This window comes from Papilio polytes, unplaced genomic scaffold, assembly GCF_000836215.1.
Source record: "Papilio polytes unplaced genomic scaffold, Ppol_1.0 DF822845.1, whole genome shotgun sequence".
In the NCBI taxonomy this organism is placed as follows: Eukaryota; Metazoa; Arthropoda; class Insecta; order Lepidoptera; family Papilionidae; genus Papilio; species Papilio polytes.
In genome coordinates this window covers 510,619-535,993 of record NW_013526359.1, presented here as the reverse complement: position 1 = coordinate 535,993, position 25,375 = coordinate 510,619, and the positions used below count along the sequence as shown (strand labels likewise).

The 25,375-nt window shown below is 34.3% G+C and overlaps 4 protein-coding genes across 8 annotated transcripts; 2 read left to right on the top strand and 2 right to left on the bottom strand.

The window, feature by feature from the left end:
• Positions 1-116: 116 nt before the first annotated feature.
• Positions 117-6,898, bottom strand: LOC106105551 (GTP-binding protein Di-Ras2). The gene is made up of 4 exons (XM_013285934.1): positions 6,494-6,898; positions 5,534-5,629; positions 5,104-5,364; positions 117-4,929 (listed from the first exon to the last, which is right to left on the bottom strand). Exons 1-4 carry the CDS (start codon positions 6,629-6,631, stop codon positions 4,798-4,800), a joined length of 627 nt encoding a protein of 208 aa, XP_013141388.1. The 5' UTR covers positions 6,632-6,898; the 3' UTR covers positions 117-4,797.
• Positions 6,899-7,838: 940 nt separating this feature from the next.
• Positions 7,839-20,109, top strand: LOC106105463 (constitutive coactivator of PPAR-gamma-like protein 1). Of its 4 annotated transcripts, none has more exons than XM_013285776.1 (19): positions 7,839-7,949; positions 8,212-8,421; positions 8,520-8,698; positions 9,055-9,168; positions 9,498-9,644; positions 9,943-10,104; positions 10,278-10,473; positions 10,709-10,815; positions 11,342-11,524; positions 12,407-12,683; positions 13,188-13,344; positions 13,821-13,946; positions 14,018-14,129; positions 14,361-14,585; positions 15,011-15,247; positions 15,727-15,923; positions 16,007-16,089; positions 16,166-16,299; positions 17,184-20,109. In XM_013285776.1, the coding sequence occupies exons 2-19, from the start codon at positions 8,274-8,276 to the stop codon at positions 17,250-17,252; spliced, it is 2,853 nt and encodes a 950-aa protein (XP_013141230.1). In that variant the 5' UTR covers positions 7,839-7,949; positions 8,212-8,273; the 3' UTR covers positions 17,253-20,109. The 4 variants fall into 4 exon arrangements, with proteins under 4 accessions (XP_013141230.1, XP_013141229.1, XP_013141232.1 ...); XM_013285775.1 differs by having other exon boundaries at positions 15,724-15,923; XM_013285778.1 differs by lacking the exon at positions 11,342-11,524 and having other exon boundaries at positions 15,724-15,923.
• Positions 20,110-20,968: 859 nt separating this feature from the next.
• On the bottom strand, positions 20,969-22,789 carry LOC106105464 (GPN-loop GTPase 2). 2 transcript variants are annotated; one of them, XM_013285779.1, is made up of 2 exons: positions 22,629-22,789; positions 20,969-22,313 (listed from the first exon to the last, which is right to left on the bottom strand). In XM_013285779.1, the coding sequence occupies exon 2, from the start codon at positions 21,880-21,882 to the stop codon at positions 20,986-20,988; it is 897 nt and encodes a 298-aa protein (XP_013141233.1). In that variant the 5' UTR covers positions 21,883-22,313; positions 22,629-22,789; the 3' UTR covers positions 20,969-20,985. The 2 variants fall into 2 exon arrangements, with proteins under 2 accessions (XP_013141233.1, XP_013141234.1); XM_013285780.1 differs by having other exon boundaries at positions 20,969-22,038.
• A 260-nt stretch (positions 22,790-23,049) lies between these two features.
• On the top strand, positions 23,050-24,425 carry LOC106105465 (60S ribosomal protein L37). Its single transcript, XM_013285781.1, has 3 exons — positions 23,050-23,149; positions 23,311-23,446; positions 24,250-24,425. Exons 1-3 carry the CDS (start codon positions 23,147-23,149, stop codon positions 24,387-24,389), a joined length of 279 nt encoding a protein of 92 aa, XP_013141235.1. The 5' UTR covers positions 23,050-23,146; the 3' UTR covers positions 24,390-24,425.
• The last annotated feature ends 950 nt before the right edge of the window (positions 24,426-25,375 follow it).

Below are 25,375 nucleotides of genomic sequence, written 5' to 3'. Positions count from 1 at the left end.
ATCTTTTAAGTAGTCAAAAATAATATGTAATGCATATTTGTAAGAAAAAATTAAATGAATGTACGTTTTTTAAGAAATAAAAAGACTAAGTTATTTGATTTTTTTTATTTGTGATGCTTTAGTAAGAAGTGTTTTAAGACAAATTAAAAAATATAATTGGAGTAATCAGTTCAAATGTAAGAAGCATTATTACAATAAAAAATATTACAACAGTATTTATATTAAGCAAAATCTAACCTTAAACCCAGTACTTACAATCTATAGTGCTATTGGTCGAAACATTTTTGCTATTTCCTTGTAAATTATGATACACTTGAGGTAATAATTTTAACAAGCATTAGACAAAATTTAGAGAAACGACTTACTCTTCCACAATAACATAACACACTCTTAGTAAAAAATAATTCATAATTGCGTATTGATAGATGGCGTTACGAGTATTATTTTTAAAATTTGAACTTGTGACGTCATAGTAATATGTTCCTATGTTATTGTGCACGAGTAGTAATAGAAGTTGTAGGAATACATAAGATAGATGTCCATACAAGGATGTAACACAATGAATACCTTACTGTTTCCATTGAATTCATCACCAATTGTAATGATAGCAATTCTATAATTTGTGTAATAATATTTATTTATTTGCTGATAATTTTATATCAATATTAAGTAAAAATATAATAAAATGCTACAGTAAATTATGTCAAATAGCTACAGCTTAATCTGATGATAAAAAAAGATTGAGGTATTTATAAATTTAGCTCGAATATGTTTCATACAACCAACTGGTAAATACAAGCTAGTAATAAATCTTACAATACACCAGTATGTGTTATTTTATTACCAGAACATAGTAATAAAGCAGATACTAAATTTATCGTATATTAAAGATAAAACTTTAAAATGGTGTGCGATAAAAAAACAGCATCACACGATGGGGATAGCCTTAATTTAATTGAATATAGGATAATAATCGACAGGTAATAAATTGCCATTAAACTATGTATATTATTGCCTTGTGTGTTGACACCTTTATTTTTAATTTGCATGTTTTCAAAGTGAGTAGATTATAAGATTAACTACACTAGCTAATTTTTTTTAATTAAATATTCCAATCGTTCAAGTTACCAAGAGCGCCTAAGTACATTCTATGAATACTATATTTCTATAATTAAGTTCTAACAATCCCACTTTATGCATTATCCCTCTTTTAAATATCTATTCGATGTTCGTTTCATTTTCTTTTCTCCATTTCTATACAAAAGCCATATAAAAATATTGCTCAACTTGTAGAAGAAATGAAGTTTATTACCAGACCTTTATTTTGAGATATTAAAAAAAAATAAGTAGAATAGTCTTTTAAAAGAAATAGAAAAAGAGATAATAATACTTTTGATAGTGGAAACATCTTTTTTAGTTCTAATAAGATAAACATACATTTAAAAACATGAATTCTTAGTTTCTGGTAACATTCTTTTAAACAATACTACGGACAAGTTAGATGCGAAATAACAGCACAAGCTTCACAACCTTATTTGGATGTCGGAATTTAAAAAAAAATACTTTGAACCATTTCTTGGATATTGATATCAAATATTAAAAAAAAAACCAATTCGAAAACGCGAATAATTTCGAGTTGTTTACATGAAAATCGCACCGAACTTGGCTTTAGTAGTTTTAAAACGTTTGGGACAAAAAGTGGCACTAATTTAAAACAATGAATTTACAATAATTCTGTAACATGAAGGTATTAGTAATATTAAGGTTTTAAAATATGTTATGGACCAAACCGACTGTGTAAAAAAATCAAATAAAAGCTTTATAACGTCAAATTAAGCTTACAATGATGGCTTTCAAAGTAAAATATCACACAGAAAAAGGAGATCAATAAATTGCTAAGCAAATTAAAACCAATAATTATTATTACCGCAGACATTAACTTAAGCTGCACCTTAGTGTTAGAAGTTTTATACCAATTCTACACTAAGAACCTCCCTTAGTAACATTGACCCCATTCTGAGAGCAATAATTAACACCTTAAGTTAAGTTTTGCTACAATTTAATATATCTGACATCTTTCAGGTGTTTCATCAATCAGCCCAATCAGATTTTTCCCATTGGGCCAATTGATTCTATGTTTTTTTTTCGTTGGGACGATTCACACCACACCATCTTTCTGATGAAACTTCCATATTTCAATCCAGTATCAATTCATATTTCAAACATTTCATCTTTCCAATACTATTTAAAAGTAATTTATTGTCATCTTTTATTATGTACTTGTATGTGTAACTAACGGTATTTTTCTGCACTAATACATACTTTTAGGTCTTATTTAAATACTAAACACTTTCTAATCACTTGATCCATAACATATCTACAACTATTACATAAGGTAAGGCAAATGTGCAAACGCGAACTACATCGAAAAAAAAAAACAATAACAAGTTTAAAAAAAAAAGATAGTGAAAAAAGTGAAACAGCCCCATTACATCAACCTTTAACCTTATTTACTATTAGACATCCAAGAAAACATATATTGGTGTCTCATTTGGTAGCCTAAGGCACCTTTTATCAATACTGGATATTATAAAACTTCAAAATTAACAATAATTGTTATAAAATACAATTAAACAAGAAAAAACTTTTTATTGACACTAGTAAGCTCACTAAGGCATTTTGTGTGTGGTGACAAAGATTTAAATATATAGATACTAATATACAAACTTAATAAATTACTTACTTACTTAGAAATTGAAATATATGTATGAAATTAACCAATAGTGGGCCAGCATGGTTGACTATGGCTTAGTCAACCTTAACAATGGGTAGACACGACCATCTCAGTGGGTTATAAACTGACGATGGACGTACAAAAAGTTCAAAATGATTTTGGGAAGAAATACTTGTATAGTTACTTTCGGCATCTCTAAGATTCCAATATAATTTGCAAATAATTTAATGATAATTGTCCTAAGGTGACCTATATATTTAAATCTGTGTAAAAATTCTTTAACCTTTTTAATTCACCGGATGCATGTAAATTATCATTACTAATATTCGATGATTTTACTCAACAATAAATACAGGCAATCAGCATCGATGACGTAAGTAGAACACCTATAGGTTTTTCGCCAAACATACCCTATTGTACAGGGTTCAGTGACGTCATCGATATGTCACATAAAAAGGACCTTATAAACAATATGTGTACAAAGTAAACAAACCTATGGTAACATTACATCGATCAACATCAAACAACATTGGTCCAGTTACAACAATTCAATGTTTAACAATTAATTCAATCTTTTACATTCTAAATGGTCACAAATGCCAATAAGCTAAAACTGTTAACATTGAAAACAAATCAAACAGAACAATAAATTAAATTTCAAACAAAACTGAATGTTTTGCTGCATTAATATTAATTTTATATTTATAAGCACTTAATGCACATAAAACTTTACCTACATACTAGTTAAATAACCAACATCACTATGACTTGATCACGCGACAATAGCAAACAACTGACTAGATAAAATGTTAAACTATGGACAATACTAATTGGATATGTAAGTGAATGATATTAAATAAAGTGCATTATAAACTAGCGACTGCTACTCATTTACATAACTAACTTATAATTAACATTGTTAAATAAAATAATTGCTTATTTAGCTTAAATCCACTATATATTATGGGCCTGTCCCACCAAATCCTAAATTGTCTGATAACAATCCATGTAAAATGTGTGATGGAAATATCAGATTCTGTTACCTTACCCGACAGTGATGTCATTTATAAGCTATCTGAGCCTCTATCAGCCAGTGGTGGGACAGACCCTAAGCCTTTTACACTACTGTCATTGTGAGACGGTTAAATGCTAAATTATTAAAGCAAGATTTTTTTTAATGAGATCAAGGAAAAACAATATAATGAATGACCACCATACTCAATCAACATAATAGATACAAGAAATGTTAACAATTTTGTCTGTATGTTAAAATGCATACTATATTTTTCCATCTAAAAACAACTTTCTTGTCTACTGCTACAAACTGCTTTCTAATTTGGCACATACCCATTATCTTTTCTCACAATGACAATACCGGAGAACAATGTGTAAAAAAATAACAAAAGCAACAGAAATTGCGCAATTTCTATACCGCACTGAAGTCTGAACTAGCACCTACTATAACAACTACAATTTATATGAAAATTGGGTCAATTTATCAACAATAAATATCAGAATCACTCTTATCAAATTACATTATTATTCTTGCATATTCATGTAAAAACTAGGCATCAAATGTTAAACTTCATATTAAAAGTATGCAAAAATTTAGGTGAATGTAGCAATATTTTTTTCAGATAAATATTTAACATATATTAAATAGCGTACAATTGAATAACAGCAAGTCCTATAGACTCTTCGTTGTATTTTAACACTCATGGAATGATTTCACACCCATATAATGTTGCGTCAGTCAATATTCGATAACTAGTGTAAATAAAACAATATTAATATTAGCAAAATATACACATTTTGATGAAGGTGACCATAAAAGTCCATGAAAATTAAGTCTAAGGCATATTGATATTATCACTACTTATTTAAAATCATTACTTAATTCCGTGATCATATCTCCCGGGACATATTTAATGACTAGAATCAAAACTAGATGGTAATACAGTTGATAACATAATAAGTGGCAAAAAATTAATACATACCTCACTTATTAATTCACAACTGTCATTTAAGGTTGCTTTGGTACATCCAAATGGTCATCATCTGTATTACATAACACAACACTTCTCCCTTCCGCTGGCCGATGGTTCTCCCTCCTTTACTATCTTGTCCTTTTTCTTTTTGCCTTTACCATCAACTTGAAGGGACACATTTCTATTTTTCTCCATGTTCAGAAGTTCCTATAAAAATTGAAGTCTACTTTAATTGTGTGACAGGATATCCTAAAGGGAGTGAATTCAGATATGATTGCTGATAGTATGGCAAATTTTTCTAAATTAGTTTCTTTTGAAATTGTGGACCTATAGCTAACATGACTTTGAATTTTCATTTTATTAAAAAATAACATGACTAACCTGGAAGAGCTGAGTAACATTGTGATTAGTTTTAGCTGATGTTTCCATGAATGATACACCCCATGTCTGAGCTTGTGCCTGACCCTCTGCAGCTGAAACTTCTCTAATCTCCGGACTCTCATCACATTTGTTGCCCGCCAACATGACTGGAATGTTTGGTAACTCAGTGCCTTTTATTTCCTTTATTGTCTGCCATATTGGCTTCAATTCTTCGAGTGACTGTCGACTGCTTACAGAATAAACTAATATAAATGCATGCCCCTGAAAATGTTGAAATACAAGTTATAATACAGAAGATTATATTGTAAATAAATGTTTATTTAAAAAAAAGTAGAGGTTTGTTGTAGTCCACTGAACATTGGTTACAAAAACAGGCTACTTTAAGCATTGTGTAAAATTGCCATAAACAACATATCATAGGCATAGTTACCTTGCTTATGGATAATCTTTGCATGGCAGGAAATTGATGAGATCCTGTGGTATCAGTTATTTGTAGTGTACATATTGTTTTATTGCTGCTGATAACCTGTAAAAAAGAAAATTCTATTTTTCTACCAATACAAGAATAAATTCCAAGTTAACACAGTAGTAGATAAAATATAAAAAAAGTAAAAATGATTAATATGATCAATTGGAACACAGCCAAGGTCTAGTAAGATATTTGGCAGCTGTAACACAATCTTAAGATTGTAAATCATAAATAACAGCAACAACATTGAATACAACATCCTTTATAAGATTAATCTATACTACTATTATAAAAAGGAAAGATTTGTATTTTTGGATTTTTGTATGTATTGAAATAGCACAAATTCTTGGTTAATTACAAATATTCTTTCATTATTAAAAAGCTACATTATCAGCTACATAGGCTTGGCATTTTTTTTTTTTAATTTCATGTAAACGAAGTTGCTAGCAACTGCTAGTAATTAATAATTTACTATTTCATCACAATAAACAAAATTACATTTACTATTGCAACATATAGTCAGTTTACTTAATAAAATCAAACTAACATTTTGAATCTAAGGGAGGTATTAGGGACCATCAAATAAAAGGAAATATTTAAGTAACCATTTTTAACATAACCTTTTGACTGCCCCAACAATCATATTTGAAAAGTACAAAGAGCCTTGTACCCAGTACAATAGATAATGTATTGTAGGTTGAAATATACAAGTTTTTTTACAGTGCAATTCACTAATATCAAAAATTTTCCTACTTAATTTTTAGACGAAATGTCAATTAATGTATTGAATAAGACCCAAAGTCTCTATGAATAACTCTTCTCGTTTTTACTTAATTTGTTAAAAATAAGGTAAACTTGTATATTGCATATTCAAAATGTATAATTATTCCTATTAGATTATTTAGGGAAAATTATTCTTACCTGTCTATAAGTGTCTTCTATTGTCGGTATATAGGACTCCCTAAATGTCCCTTTTACAAAACGTAATACAAGAGAACTCTTTCCCACACCGCCTGCACCAAAAACTACAACACGATAATCATTGCTTTGCTCCGGCATCACTAGTTTTTGCAAAACCTTTTCGAAAAATCAATCCACAAGACTGCAGAACTATACTTTTAGAACAAGGTTTTACAGCATTTTCAGAGTTTGTTACAGTTTGTGTTCTAAAATAGTTTGTTTTTATTGTTGCTATGCACGGCGATAAAACGTAAAGATTAAATAAATGCACATTATTCGACTTTTTTACATTTACAACGCCCCAACCAAATCAACACAAAACTATGACACGAAGTGGCGAATAGACGAACGATTACGACAATAGGACCAAAGATTATATCGTGCTATGTGTCAAACTCACGTCAAACTTAAAAATCTTATAAAACTCTACAGTGTATACTGTACAGCGGGTACTACAGTGGTAGTGCCCGCTTTAACATCTAGCACGAATGGGCCGGCACGCCCGGTGTAATATCACGACCATACAGAAGACAGGCGTGAAATGGAACTAATGCCGTGTTTCGTCTGATGAGTGTGGTGCCGGAGGCCTAATTTAAGTCCCTTTCTCTTTACCACCCTTTTCTTATGGGAGGATGGGAAGGGGAAGTGGATTTGACGATGGAGGAGATGCATAGGAAAAGGAAATATCCTCTTTATGTGCGTCTCCTCCTCCGTCGGATAAGGGTAGGCGACGCATCTGCAATTGTAGATGTCCATGGGCAGCGGTCGCTTCGCCATTTTGTCGGATTCAGGTGGCCGCTTGCTCGTTTGCCATCTTATGTTATAAAAAAAAAAAACTCATGGTCGGTTTCCCAAATACTTTAACCATTCGTTCGTTTTTTCGATAAGATAGAGCGTAGTGGAGGATATTCACAAAGAAAGCCATATAGGATACAGTCTGGGAAGAGAGAGAACGAGTTAGTGTTTTCGTTTCGATTAACTTCATAAAATGCGTTTCCAAACTACGTTATTTAAGTTTTACTCCGTTGAAACATAGTTAAACGTAACACTAATGAATCGGTAATAAATTGAAATGGTAATGATGAAATAAATGGAAACTTCAGCAATCCAACATTAGAAAATCAAACTAAAATAGCCCAAAAAGGACGATTAAGACTTTAGATTAGATTACATAATCAATTATTAACGACGGTTTATTATATCGTCATCCAAAACAAACTGAATTTATTTTTATTGGTAGAATTGGGTAGAATTTGCCAGTGTCATTCTGCGAGTTTTAAACTAATTTTACTCTTCAAAATTTGTAAGATCTGTGCTGACTTCGAGGAAGGTTCATAAAATTACAAAATTACAAATGGCTTCCGTTTCCAAGTTTCGGCTGCCGTAATTTACTCTTGGCATGGTTTTTTGGATCGAGGTTCGTGAGTCTCTAAATTTTCTAAATCGGTAGATCAAAACAAGACAGTTTTACACATCATACCAAACTATGTGTTGGACTTGATCTGTACCCTAATTTCCTCTTAGAAACGTGCCGGTTATATAGTCTATTTTTTACTATGTTTTTTGCATTTCGGTATATTCTTTTTAGTTCTTAATACTACAATCACCTTGCGGTAATATTACCAGCGTGATTATTTTCGAACAATTTAATATCATAAATGTTTTTGCATTGATTTCAGACCAATTAGTCGAGACGAACGTGTTCGATCGAATTATTAGATATTGAATTTTTCCTTTAATCATGGGCATACAAGACCTACAAACATTTTTAGAAAATGAAGGTGTAGGTGTCGATTTATTTAGAATTGCTAGAAATCATGCTGGTGGTTTTCGATTAGTTCTTGACGCCGAAGGATGCCTGGATCGTCTTTACGGAGGGTACTTTTCAGGTATGCTATTAGAATCTACTGTTGTGACAAGTCATATATTATTATTGACGCGTATTTTAATTTAATGTAAAAATGTGAAAAACACTTTATTGTTTTAGATTGGGCTTGCGGGGGTCAGTGGGCTAGATGTGTGCAGTTTTTAACAACATTATCTCAGGCTCTTGCTGAACACCAAGTGGCTTTGTGTGTGTGTTTCAATGGATCTCATCCCACACCACCAGCAGTACCACAGCAATGGATCCAAACACAGAGCACATATAGGCAGAGGGTTAACTCTGTATGTATTAGTATGTTTACTTTTTTGAAATGTAATATCCAATTTTATATTACATTATAGTACTGTTACCTATCAGATGTAAACAAAATTAAATTACCTTTAGTTTATCTTAAAATACTTGAAAAAGCCTTGGCAGTTTTTATTATTAAAAGAAAGGTTTATATGTATTAAATAAATATGTTTATTGGAATACATATAAACCTTTCTTTTACTCTATTCAATTCATGTGTTATTTACAAATATGAAATATCAAAATCTTTACTTAATCTGTATATAGTATTTACTTTTTGATAATGTTTTTATATAATTTATCCTTAAAATTTATAGCTGTATTTTAAATCAACTTATGTTTTCAGGTATTGCGACATATAGTCACAAAGGGAACACCTCCTCCTAAAGTTTGGTGGGTGCCCCCGACTGGGCTGCATTCCTGCCTTAGGACTGCTCTGCGATATCTCAATATACCTGTTGTGAGTTATTTTTACAATAAAATATATACTAATATTTTCCATTTACCTCCACATGTATAAATATGTACATTTTATGTATTTGAACATTGTATTCTTCATCTTGCTATGCATGCTACAGGTTAATGCTAGATTTATTAATTTAAAATCAAATCAACATAAAAAGTTACTGGAATTCGATTTAAAAAAAATTTTGTATGACTAAACTTGAAAATATGATAAGACCTACTAGACTACACTCATTTCTATTGTAGTGCTGTTCTTCACTATTAATCAAATGTAATGCTTAGCTACATTAATATGAGTATTTTAAAGCTTATATTCTTCTCTAGATGGTGTCTTCAGATGACCATTGCCAAGAGGTTGTCGGTCTGTGCAGAGAGAAAACCTACGCTGGTCTTGTAGGTTGTTCCGGTGAATATTTAGTTTTTCAACCACCAAGATATTTTAGTTCCTCGCAGTTGAAACTTACATATAGGGTATGTTTAATATTATCATACAATCTTACTAGTATTATAAGTGTGAAAGTTTAGATGGATGGATGGATGTTTGGTAGACTTTGTAGCCTAAACGGGTGAACAGATCTTGAATGTGGCATACATGTAGAGGATAGCCTAGAGGAACACATATGCTACTTACTTTTTTTACACATGGACGAAGTCGCGGGCAGAAGCTAGTAATACTATAAATGTAAAAATTGCTGAGTGAATGTTGTTTAGCTTGTCATTTTTATATATAAAACACTTCATTTTTTTAATGTTCTTTGTCTATTTGTAGTCATCATTGGAAACTAAAGAGTACATGGTGCATGAGTTGCCAAAGGTTTTAGATGTACCGCAGGACAGGTTGTGTCTTATGGCAGCTTTACTTGGAGGCACAATTTTATCTGAACAGAGCCTTCAAGATTTTTATAAACGTTTAGGTATCTCGCAAAAGAAGGTAAGACAAGTTCAATAATAATATTGAATTCTTTTATTTAGTCACATAAATACAGTATCTACCACTGTTATTAAAACATTTTGTTCTTAACAAGTTATATTTGTAGTCATTGTAAATTTTAGTTTAATATTAATAACAATAGTCTAAGTTTAAAGCTCTATCTTTACTTACAGCAACAAGTTCCACCGGAAACTCTTATCAAAGCCATTTGTCAGTTTGTTCGGGAATTACCTTCAGCAGATGTAGATGCAGCCTGTATTGAAATATTTGGTGATCTCAACGATCTCCGTGCTGCTAAACTGAAACAGGCTGTTCAGTATTATCTCAATGGAACTAAAGATGGTTTCTTAAAATATAGAACTGCTTCTGGTGAGCACTAACTTATTGATTAGTAATTAAATGTTGAAATATTTTTAAGGTAAGCTCAGAAAATAAGTTACCATGATATTGCATATATGTTAATGTATTGGAAGTTATTGAAAAACGACGAAAAAGTAATTAAAAATCATGCGAAGTTGCCCTCTTCTCATCTGAAAAAGCTTTGTTAAAACAAAGGACTTTAAATTCAGATGTTTAATGTTGTAATTTTTATCTATATTTGTAGGTCGTCGTCCTAAAACTAACAAGAAAAATAAGCCAGAGATGAGCCCTCCGTCAACATCTGGTGATATGGACACCACCCGCCTTGCCTCAGAGACATCGGAGCATGAGGTTTTTACAATTATTACTATTATTATAAACGCAACATTGCTATAGTCATCCACGCCTTTTACCATAACCATTGGCATCCATTGGCAAAGCATATAATGCATGAACCATCAACTAAATTATTCAAATTATGTTTTAGCCGAGTGCACATTTTTCTAACATCTTTTTAATTTTTTTATATATTTTTTTTTTCAATATTATTTAATAGAATCACATAAGTAAATGTATGTATTTATTGGGAAATTATTGAATTGTATGAAATTAATACATAATATTGTAATATAATGATTAAATATTGTAAATATCTTTTTTTGTATGTTATTAGTTAAAAAGAGAAGTCACCATAAAATCGTTATTTTGTATATTCTTTTCTGGTATTGCTATCTATCTTTAGTATTCAATTATTAGTATTAACATCATTTTTTTAAATTCTTTATTTTCGTGTTTACACTTTTATTTGCTTTGAATTTGTTTATTATTTACGAAAGCACTTGAATGGTTGAAACAAGAGAACCTCAATAAATTACAGCAAAAAGGCTTGGAAGATTACAAACTGGCAACTGCCAATGCTTCAATAAATGCCGACTTTAGTATGGAGGAGAGCAATGATGTCAGCCATGGTATGGCTTCCATGACACTTGATGGTGACGGAACATCCAAGCAACAGCCCGCTAAGCCCGGCGACAGAAATGATCAGGCCCCATCCAAGGAGGTGTGATTTTATATCTTTATTTCCACTGTTTTATGTACTTTGCAAATCTAACATATCCTATTAACTAAGTAAAAATTTTCCTAGTTCATTATTTAAGGTATTGTTTTTATTACTTTTACTTTTCAGAGGAAGTTAAGCCACATGTATGTTATGCTATGCTGCCCGGACAAACATAACTAACACCTATTTCTTTATTTTTTTTAATAACAGTATTTTCCATTAAATGAAATGCACAAAACTCTAGAATATAATGCAAACAATTACCTTTCATACTAATATAATAAAAACTAAATTTTGCATAGGTCAGCAAAGTGCGGCTACAGAGCCAAAGGTATTTCTTGTAATGCGACTCTCTTGTACCAAGGAGTTGCGGAACATTCCCATCCGTCACTCCGCTCTGTCCCCACGTGAGAATAAAAAGTTGCATCCGTCCCACTAGTACCAATAAGGTGACAGATGGAACCATTATGAAATCAAATAAGTTCCAACCATTCTTTCGCTTAAAAGGTGGGACAAATGAAACTTTTTATTCTCATTTGTCTCCATGTGGAGACAGAGCGGAGTGACGGTTGGGAATAACTGGAGATGCAAGCACATTGTTCACATTTATAAATAGTTTTTTAGTGTTGTTTAGTGTAATAAAACTTTACTGAACAAACAGATTTAGCTGCCCTTTTTTTATTATTTTAACAGTAGTTTTATCGATGGGATTGGGATAAACGGCTTAACGGATCTGATACGTTTTTCATTATATTCAGGCGCAAATTAAATTCAATATCCGTATATTAAGTTGTTAAATGTGCTGACGGATCTGACAATGAGTTATTTTTAATTCGCCGCGGATAGTGTGCAGAAGAAAGCTTAAAAACGTATTTGTTGCAGGCGACGAGCGGCAGAGTGATGCAGAGCGAGGACAACTGCCCCGCCGCGCCCGCTGAGGTACTGCGCACGTGCGCGGAGAGACACGCGCGCGGCCTCATGCACCCGCAGATGCTGTGCGTGCTCACTCACAGGCAGATCACGCTGCCCGTGCTCATGGAGGACGACAACCACCGCGAGATACCCTCCATACACCACTTCTTCAGACCCATCAGACAGAACGTGTACGCCATCCTCTACAACATGCACCATCATCGCTTCATGGCGCAGAAAGCTAGAGGTAAGATCACGAATATCCTATAGGCAGCTTTTCCAAAAGTTGTTAAAAATATGTGAAGTGTTAATTGTTAAAAAGGTTGTTAATTTTATGAAAGTGTTTTCAGTAGAGAAAAATGTGCTGTTTTTCTATGAGAATAATGACCAATGTTTTCCGTGTGCAAAAGCTTTACCTATGGTCTCATGATGACATGCGTCAACTGACAGTACAAAGCAGATAGCTCTGTAACACCGATAACATATAATAGACAGGAGAGTCATTTTGAGAGAGCAGCTTTTGCATATGACTAATATATCTGCACATAATAATTTTACTAATATTAAAAACCTGAAAGTAGTATTGGATAGATGTATGGATGTTAGGAGATTCCTAAGTGGTTCAATGGATCTAGATGAAATGTTTAGAAAATTAAAAGATTACATAGGCTACTTAATAAGTTTTGGTTTTTTTAATTTACGCACGTACTATGTTGCGGGCGAAATCTAATTACAATTGTAATGACGTCAGAGGAGGGATCGACGAGCGCTGCGTGCAACGAGAAGCCGTGCCAGGTGCAGGTGTCGGAGTGGATCTACTCGCGCGTGAACCCCGGCAAGGCGGCCGAGCTGGTGCCCGGCGTCATCCTCGACTGGCCCGTGCCCACCGTGCAGCGCCTCTGGTTCGGGTGAGCGACACACTGGTAGAGCCCGCTTTACCATATTCGCACGAATGGGTTGACTCGCCCCCAGTAATACCACAACCAGACAAAAGACAGCCGTCAAGTGGGAGAAATTTCCCGTAGTCTGATTAGTGTGGTGCTGGTGGCCGAACTTTAGTCCCTTTTCCTGATAAGTAAAGGATGTTTTCATCCTGAACGTGAATTTGACGGTAGAGACGCATAGGAAGAGGAAATATCCTCTTTATGTGCTCCTCTTTCATCGAGTAAGGGTAGGCAACGAATCCGCTATTACGGATGTCTATGGGCAGCGGTCACTTCGCAAGTTTAGCGGATTTAGGTTACCAATTGCTCATTTGCCACCTTATGATATAAAAAAAAAACATACAGCTGGCGGCACCTGGACCCTTAGCAAATAAAAAAATAACTTATATTCATTGACATTTCATATAGAAATAGAGTTAATTTTAAATAATTGTTCACAGAACCGCTCAAGATGACAAATGTCGCCGCATGCGCGCCTTCCTGTCCTGCATGCGCTCCGATACTCCGTTGATGTTGAACACATCCTATGTGCCGCAACATTTATTGATATTAGCTACTGTCTTAAGGTAACTTGTGTCTCCATCACTAATCCTACACTCTAATAGTTCTTATACTAACGTCTGCTTAATATTTTTAGGTTCATCATGACCTCCCAGATACAAATTCTGCGTCGCCAGGAACTGGATGCATTCTTGGCAACAGCTTTCTCAAATGATCTCATGAATGCTCTCCATTTGCAAGAAATGACAGTACGTTTTATTTTTATACTTTATCTGTGCAAATTACTTTGATTTTTTTCAATAATAAAACTAATATTTAGAATGTGTAAATTTGATTGGATGGACGTTAGAGTTTATAGCCTTCGGAACGGATGTCGATGAAATTGAGGTAGATGACATAGTCTGGTAGAACAATAGGGTAGTAATGTAGTTCTATATGAATTCCGCTGGTTTACAGGTAGTAATGTGTTCGGTTGTCAGGTGAACGGCATAAGCGGGCGCGGCGTGCAGCTGAGCGCGCTGGTGATGGCGGGCGCGGAGGCGGCGCTGCTGGCCAACGACGCGTGCGGCGCGCCCGTGCCCTGGCTGGTGGCCGCGCCCTGGCTCTACTTCGACGGCAAGCTGCTGCAGCGCAACCTGCACCGCGCCGCGCACTGCAAGCACCTCGCGCAGCTCTGCGACAACCACCTCGACACCGTCGTCAAGGTAACGCTGGCGACTCACCACTTTATTACACAGACAACTACGCACGAATAAGCCGGCTCGCTCGGTGCAATACCACGACTATACAGAAGCGTTTAGAGGAAGTCATTTCGCGTTTCGTGTAATGAGTATATGTGTCCGAGGCCAAATTTCAGTCTCTTCTCTTCTCACCCATTTTTTATGAGCAACGGGCGAAAAGGGAAATTGCAACATGCATGCAATGCATCTGCAGTTGTGGATATTTATGACCAGCGATCGCTTTGTTTTTATGGTAGACTCAGGCAGCCGCTGGCTGTTTGCCACCTTGTGATATAAGAAAAAAAAAGCAACCGACCGCATGAAATTTAAGTTTGTTCTTCATATATTAAATTTTAGAACTACTCTTCGTCTACCTAGATATATTTTTACAATGTAAGAATGTGGTACAGGTGGAGAGAATGCGCAAGGCGATACTGGAGGGCCTGGAGGTGGAGTTCGCGCTGCCGCCGCTGCCGCTGGTGGCGGGCGTGGTGGGCGGCGCGCTGGGCGGCTCGCTGGGCGGCCAGCTGGGCGGCTGGGGGCGCGGCCGCGGCCGCGGCGCCGGCGCACGCCTCGAGATAGCCGGCGTCGTCGTCGGACAGTGGGGCGGCGGCAGCTACCCCTCGCGCACGCAGAGATACCCACAGGTACTCACTGCCTTTATACTTTTTTCGCAGTCTACTACTCTGAAGTAGCATTATTCTGTCGCCAATCAATAAAAATAATGACATATAAACTTTTAAATAGCAAACTAGACTAGATAGTATAGCGCAGGGGTGGTCAACTTTACTTAACTCAAGCACTCAAGATCAAGGTCTATTGTTCACAGACCATGCAATCTACAAACTACATACTTCTTGAAACTTTAAATGAAATAGCAATTTTTAGCATACAATTATGTACAACTGGCATTTGCCCGCGGCTTTTTTCGCGCGATTTAAAATGAAAATAAAATAGCTAGACTATGTATACATACATCTGTGCCAAATTTCATTTAGATCAGTTAACCATTTAGTAGTTTAGTATGAGTATTATTTAAGTCTGCGCATTTTTATGCTACCTAGTGTATATAGTAGTACCTAGTGTTTTTCGCTTTGTTAATAAGTAGTGTGTGGTATGTTAGCAGGTGAGCTATGTGGGGTACACGCCGCCGCCGCGCAACGCGTACGGCGGACGCGGGTGGCGCGGCGCGGGCGGTGCGCGCGGCCTGGGAGGGCGCGGAGGGCGCGGGGGCCGCGGGGCGCGCGGCGCCACGCGAGGCGCACGACGCACGCGACGCGAACACGACGAGCCCCTGCGACCAGCCACCATCACTGTCAATGGGTAAGCATATTTCATTTCATATTATTTAATTTCAATATCGTAACTTCCATATATTTCATAGTTATATTTTATATTATATTTAGAAAAACCGTTCGACCGGAAGACATCGCCCAGGGGGACGACGGCAGCCCGCACGAGGACAACGTCGTTCCAGATGAACCAGAAGGTTTATATTTATTTAACGCACAAAAATTATTCATTTAATTATACTAACAATTCACCTAACGATTATAATTATGCAGGATCTCAAGCTCAGAAAGCAAAATCTGGTAAAAATATTAAAAAGAATGTAGGAAAAGGGAAAAAGAAGGGCACCGGTCAGAAGAACGATGTAGCTCAATCTCTCGAGGCCAATGGACCGCTTGACAAGAACAAGGTGACTGCCTCTTGACTCCCTGCCCTTGTCTTAACGCGACATACGCGTCACACTGAACAAACGCGTCACACTGAACACACGCGTCACACTGAACAAACGCGTCACACTGAACACACGCGTCACACTGAACACGCGCGACACACTGAACACGCGCAACACACTGAACACGCGCGTCACACTGAACACACGCGTCACACTGAACACACGCGTCACACTGAACACACGCGTCACACTGAACACACGCGTCACACTGAACACACGCGTCACGCTGAACACACGCGTCACGCTGAACACACGCGTCACACTGAACACATATCACTTGATATTTAATCGTCGCGTTTGTCGCAAATTAGGATAACGGATAAATATTTCTGTACTCCGGTCAACACAGCATGCTTATCTTGCTTTGTTTAGGTAATTAAATTACATACATATGTCAAATATTTGGATTCATTTCGTTTTGATGTGCATTTCATATTTTGAATATTGAAGTGCGCCATGTTGTGATGACACGAGGACATCGAGAGCTGAGTTGCATAATTTTCATATTCCATTAAATGTTGATCATAGATTACAGAAACCATTTATAATGATTTTGAAATAGGCTATGTTTCAATATTTAGTTATATTAAAAAACTATTGATCATTTTGTTAGTAAATTTACTACAAACGTAAACAGAAACCTTTTGTTGTCTTCTCTATTACTAGTTATTTTAAAACTGGGAATGGGTCGTTGTGACATCCTGCTGATGACAGAAAAAAATCTAGAGAATGACTGGTTGTCGGTAATTCAAAGGATTTAGAGTGAAGTTGATACTGCATTATGGTGTCATAATAAAGGCCATAAACAAATTTATATACTGATTGTTATAATTTATTTGTAGGCGGTGGAGGTTTGCCATAACGCGGAGAAGGAGCACATGGGGCAGGGAGACGCGCCTGAACCTAACTAAAACATTAACCTAACCCAAAGGTAACTTTATCTTGTTTTTGTTATTTTTCTTCTCATTTTTCTTTGTTTTTAGTTACTTTAAACAGCTCGTTCGCTTTTATTTTGTTAAATGGTAAAGCATTTACATGCATCTACGTTTTTGATGCAAATGGTTATATTTTTTTTCTTTATATTTTAAAAAAGACATTTTAACTGACAATGTAACATTTACTAACTGTTAACGTTATGTGGTAGAACGCTAACATCTACGTAAGTTTATATTAGCACGTAAAGTATACAGTTGCATAATAAATAAATTTGTAAACAGAAAGCAAACAATCTGTCGCTTGTAAGATTGTGTTGTTATCTGTAAGGTGACAAATGCGTGCCTCAACATCTAAAGACTTCCCGACATTGAGACTGATTTTATATTAATTGAATTGTCACATCAAGTGTTCAATTAAATATAATATTGATAAGTGACATTGGACTTGCATTATAATGCCGCAACCTATTACGACAAACGTCTTTGAATACTGCTTAGTGCAAATGTTCCAATTTTATTATGGGATTTACTGCAAATGGCAGTGTTCAAAGACAAAAACTCTACCGTTTGAGGGTAGTACAATTTTTATCTTTTATAAGGATAGGACCTCAACATCCATTACTTGACAAGTGATAATTAGAAAATATATATTTAATGAGCTAACACGTTAAGTCACGTTTAATTGAAAAGTGAGATGACTTAGTAAATAATATGTTTAGTTTAGCATATGAAGTACTGAGTCGGCATTATTTATTTACACATAGTATATTTACAATTTACCAAATGCATTGTTTTATTCTAAGTTTGGTTTGGTCAATGAAATCTGTTTGCATGAACTGAGGCTGAGGAAGGCGACTGGTTCGTTTTATTTTGATCTCGATTTGATTGATTAAACCAATCCTGTTCAGACTTGTTTTTAGGAATTCTTGATGTATGTTTAGGCATTATTGAAAGAGTATGGAGGTCTTGAAATTTGTTCTGTTTGTTGTCTGTACCGCTGCCACACAAAGCGGAAGGGAAGTGATTTAGCTTAGCTAAGACTGTTATCGGAATGTTATATAGTTGTAATGTGCATGGTCCGCTTTGTGTGGTAGTTCTCGGTTCATTGAGATGTTTGTAACAATGTATACCTGGCTGAAGCATATTTTTGAAGTATTTTAGTAGGTATACGTTTGGAACGAAGCGTTATAGGAACGGTGGGAAGGCTGAAATTTTTGTATAGAAATTGCATTTATTGAATGTCGGTTGGTGCTTTTGAAAATTAGTCTGGGACTGCCCTGAAACGAGTCTGAAACTCATAGATTTAAGTCTAACGATAGACCTTTAATGAAGTCGAAAGAACATTCACGTACTGCCTTCTCCGCATCCTATAGGGTATTATTTCGATAGTGAAGTTAGATTTGTTAGTGATATATTTATACGCATTTTGGGAGATCCAGTATTGTGAATGTTCTTCACTTTTTATGTATTTTTGTATATTTGTTATATTGTTATACTTAAATTTAGCTGGAATGACTAAGATGAATATTGTGAGACACAAGTGTCGGTCTGATACTCGATGGATGGTAAAGCTGTTGACAAGATCAGCATACATTACAGTTACATTCCATTTCGAATACGTTTTGCAAACGTTATCTAATGACAAACTAAGCCTTCGGCACCTGCAACCATGGAACTATGAAGACTTTACAATTTGAACGCTTAAACCCTGGCTGGTACATAGACGAAATATGTTGCCACAATAACATACTTGTTAATAACATATTTGTTGCCACAATATAAGATTTTGATAATTGAAACACGATTACAACTTATCGAGCAAACATACTTAACGACCGCCCAGTCGTTACAAGCACGGACCATAATACTTGTTAATGGACTTTTATATACAACATTGCATGAAGTAATCCCTAATTCTTAACGTTGAAGTGTCCCTCGTAGTTTGTCGTAAATATAACAATAATATGTAAAGGGGACTGTGGTAAACTAATGTATATGATCCGTGTTTGAGGATGTTTGCCGACGGATATAAAGGTAACGCATCTGGGCCGTCGCTCGTGCCTCGGGGCTGATGCGCGGGTGACGCGAGCGACGCGAGGCCGCCACTCTATTGCAAACTTAGCTAACTGTCGCACGCGACAACATTTATATAAACAATTATATAATATTGCTTGCTTATTAATAAACAATATGTAGCGTCTAGAATTTTAACGTCAATATATTTTGATTTGTTTAAGAATTATGTGTAACAACAATTTAAACATGTTTAGAGGTTTTGGTAATATTACATGGGCGATAATATCGTGTTAGGGGCGATGAGTGAAAGGCGCGGCGTGGACCGCACTCCCCTATATGGGAGTTTGTTGAGATGCCTTTCATGACAATCAGCCGAATTTTGTGCTGCTTAATTTTAACTTTTAACACATTTTAAAATGTTACGCATTAGTGGTGATTCCGAGAAGGATGTAGTTTTTATTTTTATTGTCTTAAACCCATTATTCAATATAGTTTTAGAGTATTCAACAGTATAATACCCTTTTTAATCCATTTTATAAACTTGTTTGCTGACTATGGTCACTCAATATTGTCAAAATAAAATATATTAGAATATTTCTCATGTAATACATAAACATTTTTCGTAATTGAAGTAGCAAACATGGAACTGTGGCTTTTTGAAAACACTTATAACTTAAGTACATAAAACCTGCAATGTGAAAATAAAGTTTTAAAAAATGTTCATCACTGTTTTAGTTTATGGACACAAAAAATATTGGATGAATTTTAAATTGTAAAGAGTTGTATTTGTCTTCAAATAAACGTTCCATCATTTCAATTGTCTTTTATTCAGTAAGATTTAGTCGCTTGTGTATCTCCGTGACTGACGTCCCCTCTATATTGGCGACGTGGCCGATGATTATTTGCGCCGCGTCCTTTATGTTGTTATATTCGTGTAGGAAACGGACCTCGTGTGATTTACAACTGTCTTGGAGCAGTTTATCAATCTTTGCTTCAGTTTCAAGAAGATTCTTGTATTCAACCTGTTTATTTTTGGACATCTGAAATGAAGAGTAAACATTTTAAGAGATAGTATTATGATCTCCATCTATTTATGGAGGTGGAGGGGGAAGAAGACCGTTAATAAATGGCGACTAATAATAAAATCAATCATATCCCTGGCCTTAAACTTGACTTTTTGTTGCAAATTATGCTTTTCAACATGTGGTCTGGTGTAACTGACATGAATGTTATCTATATGGGTCTCCAGGAATAGTAGGCCACTCCAGGAAAAATATGTTCAAATTTTCGACATTCCAGTAGGGAGGGGTCGGAGCTGTGTTCCTGGCAACGCCCATACATCTATTTCAATTTCTTAAAACATGACATAGAGTACTGTAGTTCACTTCATTGCTACATGTTTTAGTAAGTGCCATATGTAGTAGATATATAATCAAATAAATGATGGTTAAAATACATCAACATTTTCCCTTGGACATGGCTTACAGTTTTTTGAAATAAAAAATCCTTAAGAATTATTTTGCAACCTCATTTGAACAGGAATGAACAGGCTGCATTCCATGAAACCTTTAATTGTTTTCTGTTCTTACATAACATTTTAATAGTATCCAGATTTAATTTAAAACTACTTCTACAGACCGCTAAGAGGTTAAGAGGATAGAAAAATGAAAACAAACTGCAGATTTAATATTTATTACAAGGTATTCATATCTTCAGGTTCATTGACACCCATAGCACAAGCTAACATACTATTTATGTGTCTACCCTCTTCTGCTTTAAACACAAATCCATTAGTCTTATCCACTAATTTTTTAACAGACATCAAACTATCTTCATTGAATATATTCACCAGTTGAAATGATACTAAACTGTAATCTTCAATAATAGACACAAGAGCCGCATTCAGTTTCTTATATTTTGCAGTAAACCTATCACCATCCAAACTATCCAACAGATAATTTAAATCCAAAACATCAGTGTAGAAATCTATGCCAAATTCAAGTTTGTCCATATGTTTTTTCAATATATCAACTTTTGTTAATAAATTAACATGTGGCAGAGCAATCTTTAACATGGCGGAAAGTGATAGCATCAATGCAGAAATGAATTTACCAGCATCAGAACAATGATGTGAGTCAACAAGATGAACTACACATAATTGTAAATTTGCTTTTTCAATCAACTTGGAGAAAATATTGTTTACCACATCATGATGGCAATAGAGCTCCACTTGACCAGGTAAGTCAAAGATAAAATTTGTACCATGGTCACCTTTCATTTGGTTTAATAACCAGTCAATATTTTTCTCTAAATACTGCAAACAGTATAATAATGCTCCATTCGGACCAAGACTATAATGAACCATAACTTCGTCAAGGGCTATTAGTTGTCTGATGTCGATATCAGCTTTGTAGGACATAGTTTCATTGGCAGGATCTAAATTAATAATAATGATTCTTCTTCCTAATTTCTTTAGCAAATGAGCCATTTTGTCACAATATGTTGTCTTTCCTGCACCCGGAGGTCCTATTACAAGTTGACCATATAACTTATTTACAGTTTTGAATGTATTAGTTGTTGCTACTTCCATTATTTTACTTTTCCTCTTTCTTCAAATCCAAAATGATATCTTTGCAAGCTTTTACAGTTTCAATGTCATAAGATTTCAGATTTATGAATATACAGAGTGGTTTTGTGATTTTGATGGCCTCAGCTAAGTATCTTGCTGCTACAAGTTGATCTTCCCCTGTGGCACCAAAAATTACTTTTGTTGTATAAATGTCATCTGTACCTAGAGGACTATGAACTTGGTCTTTTTGTATCATTAGCATACTGCCTATTTTTTGATATTGAGACACAATAAGTAAAATCTTTTCAACATATTCAGCCAAAACAATTTCTGTGGCAACATCGTCAATATCTGCTGATATGGACTTAAAAAATTGTTGGTCACCATCATTTTGTGTATGTTTGATGGTTAAATTTTTCATACTATTTAATAAATCCATTGTTCAGTTTAATCTAAAATAGACAAATTGTCATTTTACATACTTTTAGGACTAAGGAGATAGAGGGTCGAAATACTAAAACTTTATTTAATTCTTACTTGCAGGCCGAGGCACAGTTGTCAAAAGATGCGGTTTATGGTAAAATGTTAAACGTTGGCTCGATATAAGTACGCCATTAATATTTGGCCTGCGTACAGTAATTGTTTTAATCTAAACCTATTTTGCATATCCGAGTTAAGCTGTTTTGACTAATTTCGAGCAAATTGTAATTGATTATTTGTCTCTTGGTGGGGAAGCCAAGTGATTCTTGTACAAAATATTTTCTTACCTTTGATTACTTTCCCAATAACAAAAGTGCTTTTCTCTTATGCGAACAGTTTTAGTTCGATCCAGTTACTTGCAAAGAAAAAATAATATTGTAAGAGATATGGTACGAAACGGGGAATAAATAAACCTCGCCTTGACAAATAAATTTTACATAGACAATTTGTTAAATTTACTCGCCAGAACAGAAAATGATTATAGCACAGACACAGTATAAAATATTGTGTCTTAGTTCAAGATTTTCGTATTTTTGTTAATTTCAGATTTTTCTTGGCACATAATACGAGTTGACCTGTCTAATATCCCAAGAACGTTAAAAAATATAGGCACGCAGGTCAGCAGTGTGGCAGATTATGGGCGGCACAGTTAGAAAATCAATTACATATTTTAAGACATTTACATAAAATAGCTTTGGTCTGAAAGTATATTTTCTTATCTGTGACACACGAAAAAAACCAAATGGCAACATCGATTTGAGTGCTTTGTTATCTTTGGTCTCTTTCATTGTCAAACTCTGACAAAATGGTACGGTTAATTCTAAATATTTATAAATCAATTTTCATCTAAAGTTGTAATAAACTATTATTAAAAATTATGTTGGAATTAAATTCCAGCTCTATACATTTGTTGTACTAAACAAGTATTTGTGACAAAAGTGATGTGAAATAACCTTTTCCCAATTTCAGACGAAGGGTACCTCAAGTTTTGGTAAGCGGCGTAATAAGACCCACACATTATGCAGAAGATGCGGTAGATCCTCGTATCACATTCAAAAATCAAAATGTGCACAGTGTGGTTATCCGGCTGCGAAACTCCGTTCTTGTAAGTATTACCACTTTATTATGTTCATTTAGTGTGTGCTGTTCGAGTTCTATAGGTTATATTTGTCAGTAATATGTATAAGTATTTTAGTTAATTGCCTCATAATTTTATGTCAAAACAAAATTTATGTGGCTATAGTGCCAAGTTGTAAAAGACCTGATAAACTAAATAAAAATATTTGTTTATGACAGTTTAAGGTTGGTTAGTTTCAATACTAACAATAAAAGTAATTTGATAACCTTCTCAACCGTAATTACATTATGTTTTTTTCTTGAAAAAAACATTTGTGTTAAAATAAACATCATCCAATGCTCAACATCATGGCATTTTATTCATTCAAATATCTAAGAATTCGGTCTGGGCAAATATCTAGATAGTTCTAGATTCATTTTATAATAGTAATAATTATTATTATTTTATTTTATTTCAAAGCCTAAAAAATCTGCTCATAAAATTGTTAGTAAGCCTCTTATAGCATTAAGTAAATCTGTATATTTACTCAATTAAGATGATCCTGAATAAGCAAAATCTACAATAATTTATTTTTGTATGTACTTTGAAATACACCAAACTCTACTATTATTCCTACACTGATTGAGGATGCTTACTTAATGTTTGTGTTCTTGTAAAATGTAGGTAAAGCATACTAAATATTGGCGATTCTCATGTGTACATGATTTTTACACAATTTACACCAATATCTAACATCATCCTTACATATACATCATTTATAGGCCAAATATGTAGGAAAATTTTTCTTTGTTAAATATATGATTTAAAATGTTTTATTTGTATATTTCCAGACCACTGGTCAGTTAAGGCTAAGCGCAGGAAGACCACTGGCACCGGCCGCATGCGTCACCTCAAGATTGTCAGAAGGCGTTTCCGCAATGGTTTCAAGGAAGGCAAACCTACACCTAAGAAAGCTGTAGCCTCATCGTAGAATTATTGCCCAACAACAATAAAAACCTAAAATCTATACTTTTATTTTAGTTGTATATACCCATACTAATATTAAAAGACTATAGATTTTTATATATGTTAAAACATAAACTCAAACTACTGATATAAAAGTTCTTTCATCATTAGAATGTAAGATTATCCTAAGCTATATTTGACTAGCTGTAGCTCCCGACGTCGTTCGCGTGAGATTAAAAAATAATTATAATACTACAGACAAATTACCTTATGGTGAAAGAATTTTTAAAATCGGCCCAATACTTTTTACGTCAATAAAGTACATACCAAAACACTGATTTTCACACTATAACAGATTTAAAAACATGATATCTTCCTGTACCAAAACTAATTTGGGCTACTAGTTAATTTCATACCTATGAACGCCTAACCAGACATGTATTTATTACATGTTTATAAGTATAAAATATCCAGAGATCAAGCAAACAAAAAATGTGTATATTCGCATCAACTCTACATAAAACAATGTCAGATTCATCCAATTAATTTACGAACTTTTCCAGACTTTGGAATGTTGTTACAAATGTGATTGTATTAGGACATACTAGTTCGTGCACCCAACTAGTTTCATAGGTTGTGAGAAAGAAACATGTTGAGAATTATTTTCAACTCCATAGTTACATTTTTTGTTATTAGTTTTATTTTATTAACTCATAGCTCTTGCTCGCGACTTCGCCCGCGTGTAATTAAAAAAATATGCCTATGTTACAGTTAAATTACCTTTCTAATAGAAAAAGATTTTTTAAAATCGGCCTAGTAGTTTTTACGTGAATACATACAAATCTTTCCTACTTATAATATTTATATAGATTGGCCTTTTTTCATGTAAATTAATAGATAATGTAATTTTTTGAACTTGAAAGCATTAAGACTTCGAGTAGATAAGTTTTTTTTCATTTAAAAGGGTAAAAAATGTGTTTACAAGTGTATTACGATTGATATATCTGTCTC